At 37.9% G+C, this 26,258-nt stretch overlaps 1 protein-coding gene and 1 long non-coding RNA gene across 2 annotated transcripts; both read left to right on the forward strand.

The window, feature by feature from the left end:
- The first annotated feature begins 801 nt into the window (after positions 1–801).
- LOC131772586 (protein NDRG1) lies at positions 802–17,031 on the forward strand. Its single transcript, XM_059088530.2, has 15 exons — positions 802–958; positions 1,037–1,072; positions 1,270–1,357; positions 3,157–3,248; positions 4,687–4,715; positions 5,307–5,369; positions 6,257–6,317; positions 6,429–6,518; positions 8,253–8,330; positions 9,214–9,317; positions 12,505–12,546; positions 12,921–12,978; positions 13,850–13,948; positions 14,672–14,723; positions 16,561–17,031. The coding sequence occupies exons 1-15, from the start codon at positions 929–931 to the stop codon at positions 16,644–16,646; spliced, it is 1,008 nt and encodes a 335-aa protein (XP_058944513.1). The 5' UTR covers positions 802–928; the 3' UTR covers positions 16,647–17,031.
- A 2,241-nt stretch (positions 17,032–19,272) lies between these two features.
- Positions 19,273–21,540, forward strand: LOC136283352 (uncharacterized). The gene is made up of 4 exons (XR_010718747.1): positions 19,273–19,409; positions 19,491–19,651; positions 20,686–20,758; positions 21,242–21,540. It is a non-coding gene; the product is annotated as an uncharacterized lncRNA (long non-coding RNA).
- The last annotated feature ends 4,718 nt before the right edge of the window (positions 21,541–26,258 follow it).

Consider the following 26,258-nt stretch of genomic DNA (forward strand, 5'->3'; position numbering starts at 1 on the left):
GCACATCACTGCGAAGATCACTTTCATTCATATAATTTTTTTTGTTAGGAAAGTATGGTTTTTTCGTCCGCTAAAGTAATCTACCGATAGATCCGATTGCCAATGTTTACATTGAATTACGTTAACAATTGAAGCGATTCACAGCGTTAGGTTCATGCCTTAACTAAATATTTTTAAACATTTTCGCTGAAATTGCATCTTAAAACTACGTCATGGAACGCAAGTTCTTCACTCTAACGGTCACAAGATGGGGCACGCTTCACGGTAACGAATGGAAATGTACGAAACGTCACAGCACGTGAAGAATGCATGAACAAATACCTCACAGTGGTGCTCTAATGGTTGGTTGATGTGAACTTTATACATAGGGGTAGGATTACTAAATTAAGAGGTTCTCCTCTGTAAAATATCATATACTTTGGCTGAAAACAAAATTTAAGGGGCGACATATCAAAAAATATTTACTAATTTCTTCATGGGATTTGTCGATCAAACATACAACAAATTTATATTTGATGTTGTTACACTATAAGATCTCAAAACAGCCTTTTCATTCCCCACTTGTATGAGGCGTGGAAGGGAGAAGTTATCAACTGTTGAACTGTTGGTGAACAGTCAACTTTTTAGGATGTCACGCAACACTCCCTCCCTACACCGAGGGAAACTTTCTGTTGGGGTGCGCCTTGCGTGACATCTCAAAAATCATAGTGTTGATTGGTCAGCTGGTCCTCACAAGTCGCTCTCTGCTATGATTGGTGAAAATGTCGCTAGGGGGTTCTAGGCGCATTAACAGTGCCCCGCTCCCTTTCACATTTGTTACTTGATCTTTGAACTACCTCAGCTGAATTTCTGCATTGTGGACTACAAAGGAGACGTTTCGTAAATTTTCTAGTTCTTAAGCTCCTTATTGAGCGAGTTTTCATTTGAAATGGCAGAAGAGATTCCAAATACTGAAAGGGTATTTTTCGTCTCGATTTCTAGCCATTTACTGTTTGCACTGTGCTTAATGGTCCTCACGTCTTGATCTGTTTTGTAGGTGGAGAAAGTTGGCGACTTGACCGTGTATGTTGTGGTACGTTTGCTTTTTGCCTGATATAATTGCGTTTTTAGCGCTTATTTAAGTCTGAACGCATCGCATAGGCTGTTTATATTCGCGATCGGGAGCAGTGTGTTATTATTTTTAAATGATAATTTAAGTATACATGTAGTTTCAATTCTCCTCTGCTAATAAATTGAGGTCAAGCTTACGTACAGTTGTTTGATTCTCAGGGCGAAGATTCCAAGGATAAAAAAGACGAGAAGGAAAACATCAAAAAGAAGGAGGTCATGATAACATTTCATGATGTTGGAATGAACCGTAAGTCCTGTTACGTGGAAGAAATGTCCATAATGTGTGTCATGCTTTGCTTTGATGAACAGCACAATGGAAAGAAGGCCACCTTGCTCGCAATATGCGTTGTTGTTGTCGCTCCCGAAGCAAAATGTTTTGGGACTACTGTTGGTGATAGTCGAGCACCGCTTTTTTGGATTTTAAACGTAATCGTAAGGTATCGAGATTTAAATGTACTTCTAAAGGTGTTGTATCGTGGAAAGGGCATGGCGAGGCAACTAGGTGTTTATCATCTTTCCTCTGGTTTGTGGCTCTTCAGCAGACTTGACTTTACTGGTATTTAGCATGCATAGATCAGTGGATGGTCTGATTTTGAGCCCATGGGCTTTCCTGCCCTTTTTATGGCAAGGACTTAATGTAAAATTGTCATGCCGTCATGTTCTTGGTAAACGTCAATTTCCATAAATGGAGGTGTGTTGGAAGGTGTGTTGAAAGCACAGGCTCTTCTTAATAAACGGATTTAACACTAGTCATGTAGATATTGTGCTTAAACCCAGGACAGAAATGCTTTTGATGGTGAAAACGTCTACTTGTATTGGAATCATGCATGAAGTGTTTTCTTTAAAGTATACTTTTGTCTCACGTCAAAATAATTGTCATAGAGTAGTGGGCTGAGACACAAAACTAAAATTTTGCACAATATTTTTGATGAGTGGTAAGGAAAGATGGTGTGTATCAGAGGAAAGAGAGAATAGAGACGTACATTGCAACCTCAAACATTCCTAGTGAAAGCAGATATTGTGTGTTTTTGAAGTGCAATCAAGGGTGTAATATGAATTATTGAGATGATCACTAAAGGTTTAAATGATATTTGTTGAGGTATGATATTGTTTGAAAAGCTGCCAATGCAAAACATGTGAAAAGCTTTACATGGTTCTTCAAACTTCAGCTTATATAAAGGCACCTGAATACACATTGGAAACTATTGCAATATTCTGTTTTCTCTCACTGATAAAATGTAGTCTGTCATTTTAGCAGACAATATCAGTTTGCTTTTTGACACAGTGACAGTAGTGAGACAGTATTTTTTTTTTAGTAACTGAGTCATTTACTCAGTTGAGTTAGAGTCTGTGAAAACTTTGAATTTAAGTTGTTGAAATGATTATTTGACAACAGCTCTTAAAAAGGTATCGCAACCATTACTCAAGACTATACAAATTCAGAGCAGTCAAGTCTTGCGCATTGAGCTTTAGACTCTTGCAAATGAATTCAATCTTATGCTCTCATGCTGAAACTATTGTTTCTTGTACATGTAAGGTTTGGAATAACAGATGGCATATTACTGCTTTAGTACTTACATGTATGAAACTAATCATCCTTTTCAATATAATTTACTCCTTGCTCCCATTGCACTTGCTACAAACATTTTCCAGTAGTAGGAGTTCTCATTTAGGATAAAGGAATGCAAGTGTTGCCTATTTAAATTTTTTTCATGATTTTCTGGGGAAGTATGCTCCTATTTCATATCAGGAGGGTGAAGAGCACAGCATCACAATCAAATGTTTAAGAGGTGGAAAATTTGACAGCAAATCAACTTGCAAGCTCTGCAAATTGTATATAATTGAGGTAATAGGGTTAAAAAGGGTCCAGATCAATGGGTACAGCAAACTGCCTACTTAGTCAACATACTGTTCATGTAGATTTTTAATCACAAATGCTCAATTACCTGAACTAAAGGATGCATCAATGTATTTAACATATATCTACAATTGAGCTTAAATTGCAAGTGTAATGTCACAGTTATAAGCAAAAATTTACATTTTCAGATAAAACATGCTTTGAAAGGTTCTTCCAACATGAAGATATTGTCCACCTACTGGATCGCTTTGTTATTTACCATGTGGATGCCCCAGGACAGGTATCAAAGTGACTATTATGAATATTTTAGAGAACAATATACCTAGTTACACTGTCAGATAATCTCAAACTTCCTTCATCTCAAACTTAGCTTTTGATAAGAAATAAATGTCTCTTGGCAAACATACTTATATAAGAATGTCAGCTGTTGCATAAAATATGAAAATGGCATTGATTAGAGAAGAGGTCAAGTGGGTAACGGTCAATTAATGCTTGCCACCACTGAGAGTCAAATTGCCACTGATAGCTATTTCACTTCAACATTGTGTATAGCCTGCTGTATGAAACTTATAGCAAATGAAAACTAATATGTTAATATATATGTATCACCAAAAGAGAAAGGGACTCAGAAGTTGTGTAGCCTCTCAATTATGGCACATTAACTTTTAAATGAAATAAAACATGTTGATTTCATGAAGACTGTTTTGAGTTTGCATACAATAAAACCAGAGTGATTTTTGCTGATGTGTATGAAATTGTGTGAAACTAAGATCAAGGCTAAGAAGTAGTGGAGAATTGCGGCAAAAAGCATGCACAAATACAGTGAAGTTAACAAAAATGGACATGGCATCTTTTTTTGTTTTAAGGACAAAGAATGTCAATGTGACCCGTAACACGAGTTTTGTTCTTAAGAACACAATTCATAACAGGAAACTTCCTTAAGCTTGTACTTTAAAGTGAAGCTTATTCAAGACATGATTGAAATAAATTAAAGTGAATCCACAAACAACTTCAACTTCAAAAAATATTTCATCAATCCAAGAGGGCTCCAAGATGTCACTGAGATATCTGATTCACACATTGTTTAATGATGATGTAGTTGTTACAGCTGTTTTAACCTTGACTCGAAAGGTTGTCAGTCACCATCTCCACTATCTATAGGGACTAAGCAAAAGTCAGGTCAATTGTAACCTCATTTCAACCTTTTCTTTTCATCAATTCTTGCTTCATTCCAATGATAGAACATAAATTTGCATAAACTACACTGCACATAATGCATTCATTTTTAAATAAATTATTCACTGTTGGAGGAGAATTTATTTCCCAGAGCTGAAACTCTCAGGGTGGAACCTAACAGCAGTAGAAGTTAAGGGAGATATTGTTTTTGTAATTAAATGAAAGTACCAGATACCATTTTCAGAATTTGAAGTTGCCACTATTTTAATGGACCCCAATAGTGACTGTTAAAGTAGGACAATTCAAAGAAGTTGCTGAGAAAGTTTCTGACTGATTAGGCCATCCCTTAAAAGAAAAATGATAGCATATATCTCAGGAAAAGTCTTGCTTTGTAGATTAGTTTTTATGTTTAAAAATTAAATGTAGTCTTATGTACTTTCTCTTCTCTGCTTTCTTGTAAAAGTTGAGTTGCTATCATAATTATAGTAACCTTAAAAAGTAAATTTTTACAGGGTGTTAATCATGCCCATCATATTTTTCAGGAAAGTAAGGCAGAAAACCTGGCACCTGAGTAAGTACATCAATTTTTTTTTTTGTATTACAAAGAGTTAAACTAACCAGATGAAAGGTAATGAAGATGCGCACTGACATGCAAAAGTTAGCTCTCACAGCAAATTGACTAGTTTGTGGTGGAATTGTTGGGAAGAGCTCTCCAAATAAATCTCTGCTGAAAAGAGCTTTTTACATTTTTTTGTTGTCCCAAATGATATCTAACTCGTGAATTATGTTGTATAACCATTATATTTTTTTGTGTACAATTATAGTAACATAGTAAAGTTATTTAACTTTTGAGCTACGTAATATTTTGTACAAAAGTTGTTAGCTTTTAGTTTACCAACTGAATGTAGGTGTCTTACTAAGGCAAGTTAACCCTACAAGCAAACAAGAGTTTATTCAACCGGTCATGTATGTTGTAGAGTTAGAGTGGATGGGAGGAGCAGGGAAATTTGAGAAGATGCCTGCCTGTGAGCAGCATTGTCTACACTCTTATCAACAACAGCAAATTAGCCAGTCAGATTGGGACTTGATTGCCAATTGTGGTATAATATAATTTTCACTAAGAAAATAATGAGCACTTGTGATTTTTTCCTCTTATTTTCAGCTATCAGTACCCATCCATAACAAAACTAGCAGAGATGGCCGGTAATGTGATTGACCACTTCAAGTAAGTTTAACCCTCTGTATGAATTTTGAGTTGGTGCATCCAAATGACAATATAAGAATCATTTCTTTTGTGAGGAGACCCACAAATTTTGAGGGAAAGGTCTCATCTTGAGGCAAGAGACTTATGTCTTGAGAATAAATGAAGCCACAGCCTGAAAATGAATCTCAAGCCATGTCCAGTGCAGAATGACTGGGGGTTCTGTTTTACTGCAAAACAAAGTTCTTGTCACAGCAGTGTCCAGTTGTGATGTAATACAAGGTTATATAGCGGGCCATAAAAAAGTTTTAATTCAGCCAAGTTTATAAATTCCCCATCAGTGAACAAAGCAAAAATGGGAGGTTGGTTGTGATTGACCTTTACATCTTGTCATACCTTTTAACTTGTAGAATATGTTTTGTGGTACTGCATTTTAGTAATTGCTGGTGAATTAGGGTTGGTGGGATTGTCCTCAAACTGTGGTGACAGAGGGGGCAAGTTTGTTGTTTCATTGGGTATTCCTGGTGAAGGGATTGGGAGACTGATGGTTTTCTGAAGTTATTGTCTGTTGTCTGACATGGCAAAGACATGATCTATACATGGCATTTCCAGCTCAGAGAGGCTTTGGGCTCTTTGTTTAGGGACTAAGACAATGCACTCTTGACTAGAGTAGACGTCAAGATGTGACAGTTGTCTACATTGTGCATCTATGGTTGCAGCTACTTTGTCCACAGAAATTACCATGATGAACTGGTCATCTATATGCATTCCAGCTTGTCTTATACATGTATTTCCTACATGGTTTTCAGCTCTGTAAGGCAACAGACCACATTCAATTTGTTCAAATTTGGGGTCTTTCCATTTTTGAAAAAGTTTGTTTATGCACACAGGTATTTTTTTCCTTCTTTCAGCTTGAGTGATGTAGTTTGTTTTGGAGTTGGAGCTGGAGCAAATGTTCTCACAGAATTGGCAGTAAGTTATTTTCTTGCTCTTCAAATCCAATAGAAACAGTGATGTGTTTACTTATAAAAATATTTTAGAAGGGGGCAAAACTGATATTATAATTTGTTTTTATTCAAACAGGTATCAAAATGGGGAGAGAAAGTTGCAGGACTAGTTGTGGTTGAACCAGGCATTTCTGCTGCAAGCTTCAAAGAATGGGGTGCAGGAAAGGTAAGTTTGGGTCAAGCAAACTACTTGACCTTCAGCCCATTCACCAAGTAGATTGTAAGAATAGAAGCCAGTCTGTCTACTGACATATTTGATAAGGCATTGATTCATTTGCAATGTCTGAAGTTGATTTTAAAAATAGAGAAGCCCTGACTGTGCTCTGTTCTGTTGTAAAGTACGCAGGAAGCAGCTAGAGCATGAAAGAAGTGTAGGGGGAACAACAGTGTCATCTGCATGCTCTATACTCTCATAAAGTACACTACAGTAAGCCAATCAGAATCCCTGTTAGAATGGTTCAAATCTGATTGGCTGTACAAGACTAAAGCCGTCAAAAATGTTAAACCATCAAAGTTCAAAAACCATCAAAGTTCAAAAACCATCAAAGTTCAAAAACCATCAGAGTTCATATTCTCTAATAGTTTACAAATTAAAATAGTTCAGCATGTCGAATTCAACACTTTCCTGAAGTTTTTTAGTTTCTTATACAGAATCTGAAAGTGAAATGTTCAGTGAAACTCAGCCCAATCATGGCTCACAAAAATACAAAAGTTATTTCACATGACAAGTAGAAAACAAACTGTTCAAGGCGAGTGTTTTTATGAATGAATGACAGCCGAATTCACCAGGATGTAAAGATCGCTTGGAATGACAGTGCCGTAAAACTCGGCTGAAGTGACTGACTGATGTGGCCTTCCACTCAACACATCAGAAAGGTTATCAGAGCAAGCTCTTATTTTTCCACTTGAAGGGTAGTCGATTTAGTTCCTGAGGCTTGCTCCACCGCAATGACCAAAGATTACCATCATGAGCTAGCCATGATAGACTTCAGTATGATTGTAGTTGCTCTGACACACCATCATGATTAGTTTGAATTTTAACAGTTATGCCAGGTTATATTTTTTATAAATATATATTGTTTTTTAGCACAAAACTTTATATACCATACAAGTGTTAGCTGTATTTGATTTTTATTACTGAACGTAAACTTACAATCTAACTGAACATGAAAACCCTTAAAACTCAGACTGTCCATTTTGTTTTATCTCTAAGGATTTTTTTTCTCTGCTCACATTGCAGTAACACAAATTACTTCACCTGGCATTTTTGTAAACCCTCTCTCACGTATTCCAAAATTTCACTTTTGATTAACAAAAGAAAAGCTAGAAAGAAGTCCCAGAAAAGTTGGACATACTACAATTTGGCAGATGGCATGACAGCTTTAGCTCAGTTCTATGCTCTATACTCTCACAGAGCATGCTCTTTTAACCAATGACAGCACACGTTATATCCAAACTTTATTATAAATATGAATAAGCACCCTGGTTGGGTATTAAATCGTGCTTATCAAGAAACTATTAACCTGTAGTTAATCTGCTGTTGTTGTAGCTTAAAAAGATATAAATAAAGTGACAACAGAAGCAGGTTTTTCTTGTACCCCTACTATTTGAGAAAGTGGGGGAGGAGGGGGGGTCAGTGCTTATTGAAGAAGGAAACTTATTTAGCATTATGGTCTTGGGCTTGGGGGCTTATGGCGTCTGTGTGGTAATTACTAAAACAATTGTTTATCTCAGTGTTGGTGAAGAAGGTGGGTATTTACCGAGCAGCAAAATGGTAAATAAGACATCCACCACAATTCACCTCCACTTTGATGAGTAACTATTCACCACTTAAAGCTGTTACAGATTCCCTGAATCTCATCTAGCATAATTACAGAAGGTATATTTCATTACTTTTAAGTTTAGAGCACATCAACTAGACAAGAAAGGATTTACAGAAGATACTATCAAATACCTCATGTGGCACCATTTTGAGAGGGTATGTGATTGATTATGTTTTATCAACAGCTTCAGAGTCTAACAACTCCATTCATCTGTAATTTGACTGTCTCTTGAAATCACAGTTCCCAAAACAAGATTCATTTGAATTGAAATTGGAAATCCACTTCATAATACTTGAAAAAGACACGAAGTTAATTTACCCCAAATAGAAGGGATTTCATAATTTTTCTAGTTGTATGGTGGGATGCGCAAAAATACGACAGGCCTTGTCTTGTAACCAGTAACCTTGCTATTAACTTTACAATGCAGCCATATCAACACAAGACCTTGGTTCCAATGTTACACAACACTCTTTAGCTACAACAATTATTGCAATGCCTTTCTTACCTAAATAGTTTTCTTGGTCTTTCTTTTATCTAATCTGTTTAGACTTTCATACTGATTTTTTTTAAATAACATCCACTGTGGCACTTTTTACCTCTGTTGTGATAAAGACTTTAATCTGGTTTCACACAAAGAAAGAAGCCAAACACATGAAAAACTTTTTAGCCACTTTGTCTTTAGATTATGTATGATAATTTGCTAGCAAGAAATTTTCTCAAGGTAACAGTTTGGTTCCCCTATTCCCGATTCTCTGTTGTTTAGCGAGAAAGATGATAAGGAAGCTGACTGAAATGAAAATCATGGAGTTGAGCAGTTGTCTTGTGTTTAGATGAAATTCCACAAATTTCTTCTTCAGTTGGTTGTAGGCGGTAGTCATAACCTTTTGTGTGTAACAGGTAGATGTAGATGTTGCAATTTAGCATGAAAGAGATATCATCTTGTTCTTTTACTGAATTACTGCAAAGTAAATCATCATGAGGGTTAAATGATTTTGCTTTCAGGTTTACAGCTTTAAATTTTTACTTCTATAATGATAGGACTCTGGGAAGCCAAAAGTGGAGTTGGAAGATCAATTTATGAAGGATGTTAAAGAGCACATGAATCCACATAATGTGGCAGCATTCATTAAGGCCTACAATAGGTAAGAAAGGTTTTCATTATGGTCATTCTTCACTTCCTTTGGGAAATTATTGATTTCCCCCTTAATTTCCATTTTCTTAAATGTATAGCAGATCAGTTGCTGTATGTAATATTTTACCAGCACTTTACATTATGAATCCTGGCCACATTTCTATTTAGCATAGTTTTAGCTATTAAACAAGTCTTAAGGCTGAGGAACAATACTAACCAAATGCATAATACGCTGAAACCAAATGGAAACATACCTACAGAATTCAATTATATTTTTAGCAGCCAGGGGCCCTGTTGTGTGACTTGTGAGAAGTCAACAACTCAACAAATGAAGCACAAAGTGAAGATTGAAAAATATTTCATTAAAAAAAGACTCAACAGAACTGTGGTCAGCATTTGACATAGGGAAAATTACACTGAATGATGAAGGGAACAAATTCATAAGTTGTGGAAGTGTCTCCTTTTTAAACTCATGAATTGCGCACATGCGCAAGAGCGAGTTGTAGATACGATGTGGGGAATGGCACTCGTTCGCTCGCTCGCTCACTTGATTGGTCGATTCCTGTAAACTTTTTTCGATTTTAGGCTTTTGAGTGCATTTGATAGTTTTTGGCGAGCAATAAACAAACAAAATGGCAACCTTTGTTGCTAAGAATAGTGGTGGGGTGACAAAGAAGCCAATGATAATCTTAAAATAATTTTTTTTTTCGTTTTAGTTTCAACAAGCGGCGCAAGGATTCATACTGAAATAACAGAACAACCTTCGTTTTTCATAAAATTGTAATTTACAATCCTCGAACTTGAAAACAATCCGAAGATTCAATGAAAATATCACTTACTGCGAAGCGCTCGGAGTTTACAGATGTTCAAAGGCTTTTTCTGTTACGGCATGAGATTGAGGACAAAATTGATCATTACGTTTCGTATCGGGTGTTTTTCCTGTGAGAAACAACAGAAGATGCCGGCGACTAACGAAATTACAAGTTAACACGAAAATCAAATAACACCTAAACAAACAATTTTAGCTACCGATTTTCAGTGAATTTTAAAGAACAATTTTCTTTTAAGTTTCAAGACAATTTGAAGATTCAAAATACATGTTACGTACTAAAATGCGAAAGTTATACACCACAAAATTGATAAATAGGCCTGAAATGAAATTCTATCTTGTTATTGATTATACGTTCCCTAGCATGTGGCTAAAATCTACCCAGGCGGAGATCCAAAATGACGGTGGCAGTCTTGTGTTAGTTATATCACTCAAAACCCCTTCCCGTTTGTCTCATTTGATAAAGAGGGAATCGTTAATGTTTTCATTAAGTATAGAAAGTATTGCCTTGATTTTCTAATATTTCCAATGATAGACAGTAAATTTCACTTTTCACGCGCATTTACTTCCAACCTTTTCTTTTGAACCAGAAACAGAAATGATATACGTTTAAAACACATTACATCATCCACCCTTGTCCAATGCAATAGCGTGATCATTTCAATTGTAATTCCTTCTTATCCCGACGTTACTTTGTTTCTTTGCTACATTAGCGAACACTGAACAACTGCTCGTACTCTAGATATGACAATCAACCACAAAATTCCCTAAACCTGATAACATTAAACATAATCCAAAAAATCATGTGTCAATTCACAAGTTTGCTCACAGAGCACTTTGATTGAGATTGTTTATAAAATGTTTAATAAAACAATTATTGAATTCACTCTTTGCATGATATCATGAATTTTCAAACCTTGTGTCTATGTTATCAACCTCAGGCTTCAGCAGAGAACTCAGACCTTGGCATTAATGATTCATGGTATCATGCCCAACTTCACAGCAACAGCATTATCTTGGGAAGATTTATGCTTTTTATATGAAACTAAGCAAACTAAAACTATAGACAACAAGGAAAATTTATAGTGCTCTCCACCCTTGGTCTGCCCAAAATTGTCCAATTGAGAAGGTATGGGACCACAACCTTAAATTTTTTTTCAGTTTTTTGAAGATGAAATTGTCAAAATTGAATATTACCTGGAGGACTGTGCTGAAAATCTTCATTAGCTTCACCTTTGTGCATGTGCCAAACCATTTGAGTATTACTAAATTGGTTTGGATTTAGAGAAGTTTCTCTACAAAATTTCATTTTGAACACACCCCTTAATTCTACGAGATTCCAAAAGTTCCATGGCACTGAGCAAATTGCAAGTCTTCTTAGATAATGTGTAGAATCATTAAATCACATGTGAAATTTCAAGTGTTTCCAACAAATGTGTTAGTAAATAATTATATTTAATTAACGATTTAATACAACATTTACTGAATTTAGGCTCATGTGCCACCTTGAAGAGACCTAAGGTGTGTACTGTATGCAGTTTCTCTCCAAAAGATCATTCTACAGAAAATCACCACTTTTACTAAAACTACACTTCAGGTAGTCAGTTCTTGGCGATCAAAATTTGAGTTTCTGAGCACAAGCATATTACAGAGACAGGCAAATGACATTACTAATGAGCTTGTACATTAAGAGCATGGATCCTGGACACGCAAGGGCCTGTCACAAGAGATTCTCATCAATGTTAAGCTCAGAAGATTAATTTTATTCTGATTGGTTTGATTCATATGAAAACTGTCTATATTATTGTTTACAGTGTAGTCATTTAAAGACTGCCATTTTCCCTCAAGCTATTGATCATTAAGTCTGTTTTGGCAACATTGATACTTGACTTACTAGCTCTGGGCCAGTGCTCAATACCTTTTAATTCACTATCAGTTTGGGTGTCAAGATCAGTTTCGTAGTAGGGTCGTCAGCAGATTCGCAGGGAGCCTGCAGTCAAACAATTTGGTACATCGTTAATTTAGATCAGGGAGGGAAGGGGGGCAATTCTTGACTCTTGTGGTAGTCCATGATTTAGTGAGCCCCTCCTAGAAAGGCAGTGGTTTACATGACATCTTTATTTATGATTTGTCAAATAACAAACTTCCTAAGTGTATTTGTAACTCAATATACACAGCTAAAGCCCAAACCATTTCTTTTATAACATATCATGCATATGACCAATAAGTAGGGTTACGGAACAGTGATACATCTTTTTCGTGTAGTATAGAAACAAAGTCATCGCAGGGTTTGTATTGGATGCTTCTAGTAAATTCTGTTTTGTGATTTTTCAAAATTCCCCTAACTCAGTGCATTTGTTGCTTTCAGTCGTGGCGATCTAATGAAGGACATGAAGGGCCACAAACTTGAGTAAGTTAAATTTACTTTAAAAATGGCTCAATTTGAACTTTTGCTTTAGAAGTTTCTACGGGATCCTGTGAAAAAGTTACTTTTAACAACATTCCAAGCTATTAATTTTACATTGGGGGATTGAGATGAAGCATGCACCTCCAAACTGTGTTGTCTGCTATACTCTGGACTGTTTCAAAGGGATCTCATTTTCAAAACCAATCATAGAGCACATTGCACAGTATCCCTTTTTCTCTTTATTTGGCCTAACGTGTGGCAACCATTTTGGTAGTTTGAATTATTTTTTATTTTTTTATTTTTTTTTTGGCATTGGTCAAATTTTTTATCATTTTCTCTAACAGTTAATATCCATTTTCATTACACCTTTGTTTTAGCGCAAAGACAGGAGTCCTTGTGGTGACTGGTGAACATTCTCCTCACCGCAAGAATACGGTAACCACTTTCACGGCTGGCCTCACTCAACTGGGCTCACCCCGTACTTAAAAGTTAAACCATTCTAAGTTTGCTGCCTTAGTAAGCCATTCTCACAACCCTTATGCAGCCTGCTTACATCATTAACTACAATGAATTTATGTAAATTGTTTGTTTACTTTGGGTGAACCTTAATCTCCAGAATTTCATCTCCATGCTTAACCAGATTTTGTTAAGGTGACTTTAACTTATAGGAGGTCTTACCAGTATTTGATTTACAAGCATGGTATCTGTCCTACTCAATAGCCAGTCTGTTCAACAGTAAACAGGAAACGAATAGCTTTATCTTGAACTAGAATGTGATGAGTAGACATAATTATGGCTTGGCAAGGTGAAGAGCACAGAGTGCAATTAAAGGCAATGAGCAGGATCTCACTACTACGCCACCAAACCATGAATTACCCATTTAAGTACCTGTACAGCTGCCTGATATGGCCTACAAATATACAAACGCAAACAATATGGAATAGAGTACCGAATAAAAGATTTACCTTGACGGGCAATGGATGAGGTACTGCTGGGGTTTGTTACAAATGATGAGATGGCACCCCTTGCTCTACACAAAGTAGTAAAAAATGATGTAAAATGAAATTGATGCTATTATATAAGGACAAAATATTTGTTTTTGGATGAGTGAATGAATTGACTGTCTGAGATTCAGAGAAAAAGTGTGACAAATTGATAGATAGGTAACATGAGCAAAGTAGATTTGAATGTTATTCTAAGTATCATTAAGGAGCATGTGTTAATAAACTGTCCCCACTGACTGCTGTGCTTCATGGGATCAGCACACAAAATAAGCAATTTTAGCTCTTTGCGTTATGCTTTGCAGGAAGATAAGTTTTACTATGGTGACGTACTGAAGCAGACAGATGTGAAAATCAAGAGTCTTCTCACCCCTGACTGTGGAGCTAGTGTCTTGGAAGAAAAGGTCTTAAAACACTCAACAATCATTTACTTAGCCTGAGTCAAACTCTCTGATTATTATTCTTTGAACGATAAAATTAAATGTATAGCACTCTAAATAAGCAACAGCCATATTTATTTACACCCATGACTTGGTTGATCAAATTTTGTTCTTGGATGGATTTTTCAGTCATGAACCCCCATTTATGCGGGCTAATATACACACTGTGTGGTCATGCACATTGTGTCCACTCAGATTGTGTGCGTGTACACACTGCGTAGTTTTTGCATTGTGCTTTAGTAATGCTGGGTACACGTGTTTAACATTTCTCTCACTCTAAGAAGGTACATTTTTCATATATATTTTTCTATATTTAGCCACATCTTGTTCAGATTCCAATGAGGTTTGTTTCTGCTAGAGACCTAACTGCAGTCAGAAATTGATAAAATTCTTTATTGTGGTTAGGTGAGCCCAAATGATCCAATTGAAGCCAGAAATTAGCTTCTCCGGAATTTCTAATTTTCTTGTACAAAGAATATACAATATTATGAGTCTTCAACTTCTGATCATAATTTTTGGGTATGAGCGGAAAATGAGAAAAATGTGTTTGCATAACTGCGTGATACTTGCTGACGGTTCTTCGTGAGCCTCATGCTTGGAAGAAAATGCCATTATACAGAGAATCACAGCTTAACCAGTGGTTGAAATAAATGGATTTATTAACGGTCCATTTCTCTCCTTATGCAGCCTGAGAAGATGGCAGAGGGACTGCTGCTGTTTATCCAAGGACTTGGACTGGGTAAGATTTTAGTTTTAACCTGCAGTGAAGAAATTATAACGTAAAGAGTCTTTAATGTCTTTATCAACTGTGCAAAGTACTTTCCCTTCTTTTGATGATTTGTTATTGGACTGTGCCAAAGCTAAGATTGCAAGCTGTGTGTTCTAAACCTTTCAATTGAATTGTTTTTGGCAGTCTGGCGTTCTTCTTAACCGAACTAGGCGTTTGCTATTTTTCTTTTACTTGTACTTAGTAAATTGCGATTGTCGTATCTCACAGGCAATACGTAGACTAACATTCCTCGTAAAGCAGCTAATAATCACTCAGCAGGCCAGGGAGCACAGAGTTCACCTAACTGAGCAATGAGCATTGATGGGAGAGTTGGTCTGAGTCAGCCACGTTTGTGGATTTTTCACCAGCACTCAGGGCACTTCAAATATATGAGAATCTTTCCTCCTTAACATTCTCACCTTACAGTGGTTACTGCATCCTACAAAAAATAGAACTGCTTAGCTATAAACCCAGTTAGTATTTGGTGTATCTGTGTGTGTGCACTTCCACACATTTTACCCAGATAATCTGCACCTCTTCTAAGGTCTGCCCTTTTTTGTTGTGACTGGTTTTTAACAACTACTCGATAACCGAGAGTGAGGTCTTTACGGGAATATCTCAAACTGGGGCCTTGCCGTATTGACTACGCTATCGCTCGATCATTACAGCGAGGCTGAGGTTCGAGATTTTCCTGTAACAACCGAAGAGTCGCGGTTGTTAAGTTATTTATTTTATGGCCTACGAACTGAAGAAACAAAAAATGTATTCAACGGAAGTCGTCAATTTTCATCCGGTGATGCGTGCGTTTACCTATTCATTCGTCGACTCAAACCCACGGTTAAACTACGCAATCATGGAACTGCAACTCTGTATCACGTATAAAGAAACATTTATTTGCGGGAAAAATGATTCTCAGAGCCTTAAAAAAAGTATTTCAGTATAGTGGCGTCACGTCTTAATGTGGGAAACTTTGTCCGATTTCAAGGCAAAACACCAACTGGAGTGCGTACAGAAGGGACAGAAAAGTGCCTGATAATAGTTCAAACACGTCCAGTCCTCGGTGAAAGAAAATGTAAATGCTTCAGAATGCACTTTTCAGAATACACTGTTCAGAATCTTCGCCATCGCTTTTCACAACATATCACCGCCTTCTAGGAGACTTACGGATGAACTGAGCCTTACAAGCCTTTGAAGATCTAAAACTTCATGAGGTATCAGAAAGACTGCTGCCAACAGAAACCGCTCCATTTTTAACATCTGATGTTCTTGGAAGTTGAATTAAGCTCATCTATTAGCGAGTGAATGTATTTTTGAGATCTACTAGGCTAAATGTGACAACATTTAAACTTTCAGTAACTGTTTAGACTTCTTAATAAGCTTTTTGGCGTTCTTCTAAGGATGCATAACAGATCTAACGATGGTGCTTTCCACACCGCGATTTAAGCCGTAACTATAAACTTTACACGACACGGCAAAAACGGCCCCTTTAAAAAATTTATGTATGAATAATTTGTGGAAAGGTTATCATGTCAATCATAACTTTTCAATGATAAATTTGTATGGTTTCTTAAATTAGATGTGAGGTCGAATGTTTACCTCGTCCCTTCTAGTATAATGTCTTAGCTAATTTAAAACGGTACCTTCGCTGTTCTTCTAGAACTCGTGGGCATTATCACTGTCTAATGCCTGAACTTATCTCGCTTGATATTAAAATACAAGTTATGGTCAAGGCAAGGTGACGCGATTGTAGCATGTGCAAAACTTACAAGCATGTTCTTTCTTTTTCTTTTTTTTTTCTCCTCTACAGTCCCAACACTGCGAACACGTTCAATGTCTCGAACCAGCTCAACATCATCTACAGGATCTAGAACCCAGTCCATGAGTGAGGATTAGGTCCAATTTGATGACTATTTTGGTCCCATTCCAGTAGATACATTTGTGAGTTATGGAATGTGAACTTGGATTTAAGCACGTCTACAATGATTATTTTAACCATGGATGTATGATGTGGATAAAAAGTAATGCTAGTGACGTAGATTGGCATTCGATAAGATGATTTGTAAAGATTAGCTCTGAATGCTGAACCAAACTTGATAAAATGAAAGGAAATACTCTCTCGTGTTTTTCTGCTCTTTCAGAAGCTTCATAGCTAGTCAGTCTTAAACCAGTAGAAAAATGTAAGAATGTGAAGTAGAATCATGTTTGTCATTGTCATGGATACTTTCTGTTTTATGTAGTCATTTCACTGCAGCCTCAAAAATAAAATTTGTGACTAGTTCCTCTTCCTTGTTTGGTAGTCTACTATTGCCCGGTTCCATCTAGTTTTGCAAATCTCATGCTCATGTGTAGCAGGCTCGTCCATGATAAATGTAAAAACGCCACTTGCCTTCGCTAATACTGAGGTCGGAATGAACGCTGGGATTGGCTAACCTTGTACCAGGTCCCTCAAGAGGCAGGCTATTTTGCGCGGCCTCGATCATTCTTGTCGTGTGAGGTACAGGGTATAGAATGAAAGCTTCGCAAATTCTTTTAAAGTTGTATGTTTGCAAATCTTTTTTCTTTCCCTGATGGGCTGAGGAAATCATTGATCTGTGTGGGAAGGTAGAAATTGACCGTAGACATCGGTACAAGGGTAAAATATTTTACCGAAAACCTTTTATTTCCAATTCGTGTGTCGTGGTGCAGAAGTCCGTGGTAAGTTGTTACACCATAATTCCGTTTCATCCCGGTCAGGGTAGACCTCTAGGAGCGCAAATGAAAACTGTATAGAAAAGAAATAATAATAAAAATACTCAGCCCGAAAATAATGAAAATTTAAAACACAAAGAAAAAGCGACGGAGTAACGAGAAATGAGATTCTCAAATGCGACAAGGACTATCGCTGGAATATGAAGACAAAAGATACCGGCAAGTGAGGCTTTACGACAATTGGGCAATTATTTGGACCGTTAGATATAATTTCAAAAGTTGATATGTGCTAAAAATGTTGTTCAATCATAGATTTGTCTTTAAATTATTTTAGGATTTTCAATATGACGCTAAGCGATTTTATGACCATGGAGTCATGAAAACAACGATTCCAGCATGGTGAATCTATCGTACGGGTCTGGTGAATGTAAAAAATTCGTTGTTTTTGCATCTGAACGGTCAATTTTAGCACTTCGTATATGTAATCGAATGGGCCTGAGGGCAATTAAATGCCCTCTGTCTCAGCCAATCAGCATTTTGTACTTTTGCCCCGCATGTGGTGAATTGAGTTGAAAGATATTTCTAGCTAGGTCACTTTTTTGCATTCTAGTTTTTGGTACCAAACAATTATTTGGTAACCCCGACGAATTTACATATCGACTGTGCATGTTCAGCGATTTGTGTCTTAAATATTTATTTCTAAGAAAAACTAAAGGAGAGAAGCAGTCCTTAGAAATTGGGCCAGGAAGAGAAAAACGAGCGGGATTGTGCATCAAGAAAACTATGATACAACTGTGATGGAACCTGAAAATTTCATGGACAAAACGTTTTAACTCGAAATGTAAATAAAAGATTTTCTTAAAACTTACGTATCTTACAGGATATCTTCATTTGTTGCATGTTCTCCTCGGCCCATCATGGAGCGAAAAAGGGTCTACTGAAACCGTTTCTTGTCACTGTCAATATCACTGTCAATACTTTCCTTGTTACTGTCATTGTCACAGTCAATCTTACTTTAAATGTCACTGACAAGGTCTTTGTCACTCTCACTCTCACTGTCCTTCATTTTTGCCCCACGCCGCACAATCATCCAGAAGAGTTCTTCAAGCTCAAAAGAAAGGCCAGAACGGAGCAGCTGAAAGCCTTCGCGAACTATTTAGAGCACAACTGGATCGTCACCAACACCTGGCCGCCGTCCTGTTGGAGTGTGTACCTAAGAGCCATCCGGACCAACAACGACGTAGAAGGATGGCACAACGGGCTCAACCGACGGGCGCAGGTAGGTTAATTATTTGCTTGTCATTACGCTACGGTTCCTCGGTTTTGTCGCACATTTCCTCCTTTCGAATTCGGGTGTTATTTCCATATTTATATGTATTTTCCTCATTTGTTTCTCAGGGAAAAAGTCAGCTTCCCCTGTACATGCTGATCCAGCTGCTTCACGGAGAGAGCCGCTTAACGACCCTCCAAATACGAATGGTTTCGGAGCACAGACTATGTAGACTTCAGCGACGAACCTACGGGCAGCTGCAAGCAAAGGTCTTCAGTCTGTGGGATCAGTACGAGAACAGTGATCGGACAGGGAATCAGTTGCTGCGAGCCTGCTCCGAACTTTACGGGCCGCGAGATTGCTAGCAACCCGATCGTCGAACGACCATGTAGCCTTTCGGTTCGATCAAATACAAAAACGGCTCCTGTAGGAGCCACCCAATCTATAAAGGTCATGACCAACAAAAGTTCTCTGTATTTCACTGTTTGACCACATTATTTCTTGTTTCCGGTCGCCCCAGCTCCCATGCACATATAAACTTTCAAAATGGCCGTCGGTCAATTAAGATTCAAAACTTGTCTTGGTTCTAACTTGTTTGCAATGTTCGATAGCAACTAATTTTGACATGACTCAATCTGGGGGCGAACTCGACTTGGTGGGGTCGAACTCGAAAAGTGTGGGGGCGAACACGGTATAAGGTAGGGGCGAACTCGATAGGGGGCGAAAGCGGCGGATACCACCATTTTCTTCCTGCATAATCCTATATTTTGATTTTGCAGAGGTGAAAACAGAAGACTTTTCACTAATGTTAACAGCCATTGTTTTTTGGTGCCACTTTGCCACTCCTTGGAGAGTACGAACGGAACATTTCATCAGCTGTGGCCCGTTCACTTCTGGGTGTCAAATTGATGCCTTCTTGCTTCAGAATCGTCGCCTTGGGGTAAAGAAATTGTAATGAGTGTAGCGCAAGATTAGGCCAAAGTTTGCGATCAATGAAAACTAACATCATGAGGTTCATGGTAGGCTTCTCGTCCTAAATCCTAGATAATCCAGTTCATCCTCTAAATCTACTGCCGGCTTCCGTTCTACGAAAGCGCTATGGTTTTTTTTCTTCCACAGAACATTATTTCTTCACTTATGTTTTCTGTCTGGACTAGCGATAAAGCGCTCGGTGTTTTGTCAGTTGATCGATGGTCCCTTAAAATCTCGACGATCGAAGTTTGATTTTCTTTTAAGCCGGTGGAAATCGAAGCCATCTCCTAGATATCTTAGCGGTTGTTTCGTTTCGTTATTTTTTTTGTTTTTGTTTTCCCTTTTTCGGATTTTAGTACATGCCCATAATGTCGGCCCGTAAAAAGGTCATAGCTACCACAACGCCACTGTCAAAAAATTTTCTACACATTTTTATGCACTTTGTTGTTATCGTCCAGTCAAAGTCGCCTGGGCTTCTTTAGACTTTCGTAAACACCCTGCATTTTCTCGCGTGAAAATTGAAACAACTGTTGGAAAGAAGGCTGAAAAAATTCAAGCGTTGACGGGATTCCTACCCGTGCCTCCCAGACAATAGTTGAGTGCTACTACTTACTGCGCTGCAAAGGCACATGTTGGGGGAGAGGGAAATTTTAGTGAGTTATTCGTTCCCGTATGATATGAGGAAAAATGTTTCATATTTTGACCTGCGGATGAAATACAAGTAAAGAAGAGATCATCGCAATGTACCAGTAATAAAAGAAATTCCCCGGAAGAAGCCTGAAATTTCCAAGACACTTTACTGTCACAGTGCCTTTCTCCGCTCAGTGGGGAAAAGTTAAACTCCTAGTCGCTTCACGCTACATATAATAAACTCTAGGTGGGGAAAAGGTTTGTTTTCATCTTTACTATTTACCCTTCTCAATTTCAGCACACGTCACAGTTAAGTTGACAATGTCCATTTAAGTTGTCATCATATTTTGCTGATATGCTTCCTTGTTATAGGCCGCACGGTACATGGCGCATATTATTTGTGTGATAGCTTTGTCCAGTGTTGGACCTCCCACAGAATTCGAAGGTAAGATAAAACTATTCTGAGGAATTATACTATTCTTTCTGTGCTGCCAAAAAACAATTCTTTTCTTCCAATTAATTATAGCTATGAAATCATTGTTTAAATTGGCGTCACGTCGCGCTGTCTTACCACCTACGTTTGCTGGACAAACACACTCACTCGATGAAAGAGAAGTTAATGGACTGTTTCGCTGGGCTTTGAACTTATTAGCGGCCCCATCATTGAAAAAAAAACACTCTCCGGTTTTGAACTCATAATCTCTGCAATTTGTGTGCATTGAAACACTGATTTCTTCAAATTCATCAATTAAGTATGAAAACGTGAAGGTCTGAAGATTATAATTTGTAAAACACCCGTTAGGACTGGTTAAGAACACGTGGTTTCAAGATATGATGACGCATATCATACATTCTGTTCACAGTCAAAGTGTCAAAGATTTAAAAAATTGTTCTTTTTTTTACACTGAAACTTTTTCTTCATTATTAGGGCTTTGCCAACTCGCCTTGCTCATGGATGCCATTCACAGTGGTTCGGGAGATGTGATAGGAAAAAAAAGCAACATTAGTGTTTAAAACACTATCTGCTAAATACTGAAAATTCCAAAGGCTTCTTGCAGAGGTTTTCGTTCCCCACTGTTTCAAATTTTCCAATCGGTAATGAATACTTTATTTTTATAGAATTTACAGCATCTTTAGGAGGGTTGGTTATCAAATAACGTGAAGCTAACCGTGTCCAAAACGCAAGCCGCAAAATTACGTGACTAATACACGTTACAAAAAATCACCTTTATATGTGATTTCATTTTTTACCCGGTCTTCATTCAGGCGATTCTATTGCCTTGCTTCCATTGTTTTGAATTGTGTGAATTTTTGCGTTATTGTTACCTCATTGCAACATGTAATTTTATTTGGACACTACTAAATACTCAGGATCAAGCTTCTGGTTGTGGTGTTCCTACAAATACTGATATCAAATCCATGAAGGGAACTTTGACATAAGCATTTGGTCATAAAATATGTGAGTTTTACAAAGTGGGAATCTGAAAGGCAAGGATTCCCCCAACTAGGACTTAAAATGCAAAGTGCCTTCCTTCCTCTTTTTTCCTTTTTTTTATGTTAAATTTGTCTCGTCTCATTCAATCTTTGGGGAACATCGATAGCTTGTTAGTATCTTTATGCAACGGGAGTTTAAATCAATTTGCATCTGCATGATGCACTCTCCTTTGGATACTTCTACGAGTAACCTAGTCATTATTACTATCACGTTCACTCTCACTGTTCAGAACCAGGGGAGATGAAAACCCCTTCATTTGTTCAATAAACAAAGAAAGCCCGCTCTCTTACTTCTAAAAAACAACAGCTAATGAGAAGCTCTAAAAAAGTGAAGGTCAGTAAAGTTAATAAAATAGAGCCCCGCTTTCAGGCTTGGCTAAATCCATACCTATCAGTACTGTTCTACATGGCTATCATTTCTAGCTTGCTTTGAATGAACTGTTGAAATCTCTACAGCAGTTTTAAGAAAGTTATTTGGCTAGACCTACCTGTATAGTGCAAAACCGCTTCATTGTAATTTACTGATAAAATCATTGCTCATCTTTTCATGGATGGACTTTGCATTTGCCACATCTGGTGAAAAAAGGATATGGAAAGGTTACACTACAATAACTAAGAATGAAGGCATAACTGGTAACACTGAGTTACTAAGAAAGTCACCTTGGTACGAAGTGGCGATGTTCACCCTCAGCCTGGACCAGTTAAACATTCGGATTCAAGTCAAGAACGCCATGTCACCTTGGCCCATACAAACGCTCGTTCTATCAAGAACAGAAATCACTTTATTCTTATTAAAGAAGTCGTCCTAGCTAAAAAATTTGATATCCTATGTGTCGGCGAGTCTTGGCTGGACAGCTCCATATCTGACATCGAGCTCGATATTCCTGGCTACAATATTTATCGCCTTGACCGTACAAACAAACCCGGAGGCGGCGTTTGTACCTTCGTAAAACAAAACCTGAAGGTAGAATGTCTGCAACACCTATCATCTATCGCAAGCTCAGGCCTCCACCAGCTGTGGCTTAAAATTCAAGCAGGCAACTACAGATCCTTCCTTATATGTACAGTTTATCGACCTCCGTCTTCGACTCTCGATTGCTTCGACAACGAGCTATGTGATGCCCTAACCTCGGCGATGCCAATGAATAAGCCTATTTACATCCTGGGTGACCTAAACTGCAACTTGTTAAACTCATCCGATCCTGCTTCTCAAGCCCTCGTCAATTTCTGTACGTCCTTTAATTTATCTCAGATGATAACACAACCAACAAGGGTCACAGAGTCGTCTGCAACCTTGATTGATGTTATCCTGACCTCACATGAAAACTTAATAATCGACACAAAAGTCATGCCTTCTTCCATCAGCGACCACGATTTAATCTATGCCGTACTTAAACTCAAAAGGCAACGTCCTAAGCCAGTATATATCACGACAAGAATTTTCAAGAACTACCAGCAAGATGATTTTCTCCGGGATATTTCGATGGTTCCTTGGTGCATCGTCGATTGTTTTGATGATATTGACGACCGCGTCTACGCTCTTAACACATTATTCAGTGAAGTCCTTGACAAAAACGCACCAATCAAAAACGTCAAGATTCGAGGAAGACCTAGCCCTTACATAACTGACGAGATCAGAGAGCTCATGAAATCTAGGGACCGGTGGAGAAAGATAGCAAGAAGAACAGGTAAACCTGATGCTTGGACCACCTATAAAAACCTTAGGAATGACGTCAAGAGAAAAATAAGATCAGCTGAGCGCGCTTTCGCCGCGGACCAGATCACAAGCAATCCCAACAACTCAAGCCAGTTGTGGAAGACTATTCGATCTTTCATTCCAAAAAAGTCTGCCAACGTGAGATCATTTAGCAAAGATGACAGGACCGTCGCAAACGATTTTAATCGGTTCTTTACGTCTGTTCGCCAAGTTGCTGTTGACAAGATTAATTCACTTGCTAATGAATGCAATTTTGATCTTTCGCCACCTGTGCCTGATCCTGCAATTTCCCCAGTGACTGATCAATTCAATTTTACGCACATGGATTGTTATGAAGTCGTCCAGATTGTCAGGTCAATGCCAGCTAATAAGTCATCTGGGATTGACAACATTCCAGTACGTGTAATCAAAGATAGCCTTCCTGCTACTCTCCCAGTGATTACATCCATAATCAACGCTTCTTTCAAGCATGGAAATTTTCCTCGATCTTGGAAATTAGCCGTCGTGTCGCCTATCCTAAAAGATGGAAATCACGAAGAACCTAACAACAATAGGCCTATTTCTCTCTTGCCCGTCCTTTCGAAAGTATGCGAAAGGGTGGCGCTTAATCAAATTATGCCTTATCTAGTGTCAAATGAAAGGTTATCTACTCGGCAAAGTGGCAATAAGAAATCGCAGTCTACGGAAACCTCTTTAATACGAACTACTGATACTCTCTTAAGTGCGATCGACGAGAAGAAAGTTACCGCTGTTGTTTTACTTGATATGAGCAAAGCCTTCGATACTATAAGCCATGGAATATTGCTCAATAAACTGTTGAACGTTGGAATCTCACCATCAAGCATTGCTTGGTTTACCAGCTACCTCTCCGACCGCCGACAAGTTGTGCGCATAAATTCTGAGTTGTCTGATCCTCTACCCGTTGTATCAGGCGTGCCTCAAGGAAGCATTCTTGGACCTATGTTGTTCAGTATTTATGTAAACGACTTACCACTCGCCCCCCTTTCCTGTTTTACTGAAAGTTACGTCGATGACACAAAACTTTACATTTCTTTCCCAGTCCACGACTGGGCTAAATCTGTCACCGATTTAAACGCCGATCTTTTACATATTCGAAACTGGTGCTTCAATAATCGTCTTCTTTTGAATCCTGATAAAACCAAACTCATTGTTTACGGAAGTCGACAAAGGCTACTAAACCTCCCCGATATCCGTCTCTCCCTCTTAGGAAAAGAGCTGACACCGGAGCACGTCGTTAAAGACCTAGGTGTGATTTTTGATTCGAACCTAACTTTCCACGAGCACATTGTTAAAACTGTTTCCACCTGTTTCTCAAGTTTGGCTCAGATTAATCGTGTTAAGCACGTATTTGACAGATCGACTTTAATTACTATAATTAACACTTTAGTATTTAGTAAGTTGTTTTATTGTTCCTCCGTCTGGTCCAATGCTGCTGACACTAACCTCCTCAAGCTCCAAGCGATCCAGAACTTTGCAGCCCGGATTATTTGTGGATCCAGAAAATTTGACCACGTTACTCCGCTTTTGAAAGAACTGCATTGGCTACCTATTAAATCTCAGCTATACTTCCGTGACGCCGTGCTTGCTTTAAATGTATGACTGGATCCGCTCCTACTTACCTCTCTTCGAATTTTCTAACGCGCGGTAATGTTAGCGGTCACACGACCAGAAGCTCCCAACTGTTGCACATACCATTATACAAAACCAAATCTGGACAAAGAACTTTTTACTATCGCACTGTCAGCCTGTGGAACAGTTTAGGTAATGATCTTAAACTTTGAAATTCCTCTTCTAATTTTAAGCGTAAACTTAGGGCCAAATTATTTGCTGCTTTTCTTTCTCCTCGGTCCTAGGTTTTAATCATATCATATATTTTTTATTGTCCTTTTTTAAAGTTTCTTAGTTTTTATCTTACCCATTTTATCGTACCTTCTTAAAGTTTCTTAGTTGTAATTTTCGTAATTAGCTTTATAGATTAAACATTTTTATTATTGTAATTATTAATTGTCACTGAAAAGCCCTCTTAGGGAGTGTCAATAAAGTTTGTATTGTATTGTATTGTATAAGACTGTTCCTTAACCTTCCGTTAAAAATTCCTTTTTTCAAACTTCTATTTCTTGGCAGAGTGCCATCCCAAAAATTAAGGCATGATTCTATTATATGACATCATTTAAATAATACAACAGGTACTCTTGTGTTGCTGCATGGTTTGTAACGATCAAGGAACAGCCGATTCACAGATTCTGCCTCAAACAATTTTGTATCTGTCCAATCTAAGCCATTTTAAAAAATGGAGAAGGGAGTTTGTTTAAAAGGGAAATTCTCGTGTACTGTTTCCAAATATATCTTTCTACTATAGGATATTCAAGTTCTTTAAATATCGGGAAAAAAAGCCTGTTTTGCAGTATCACCATTAATGTTTTAGTTATTGCATCTTAGTTGTCAAAACTAGTTTTTCGCTCGTAGCAACCAGATCGCAGCATAAATTCATGCTGTCCACACCAATGCGGCAGTTGAGTTTAGTGGCTTGCGTCGCTCAGATTGGACCTTAAGGGTTTGTTTCATTTTACACCTGTACAAAACATTGTTTTGCACTCGTTTGAGGGCAGCCCTCTTAGGCTTGGAACAAGTCAACTCGCTGAAATGTCAGTCGTAATTCTGGACGCAAGATCCAACAGCACCAACAGACAATTTGCACCTGCCGAAAAATCCA

This window comes from Pocillopora verrucosa, chromosome 1, assembly GCF_036669915.1.
Source record: "Pocillopora verrucosa isolate sample1 chromosome 1, ASM3666991v2, whole genome shotgun sequence".
Lineage (NCBI taxonomy): Eukaryota > Metazoa > Cnidaria > Anthozoa > Scleractinia > Pocilloporidae > Pocillopora > Pocillopora verrucosa.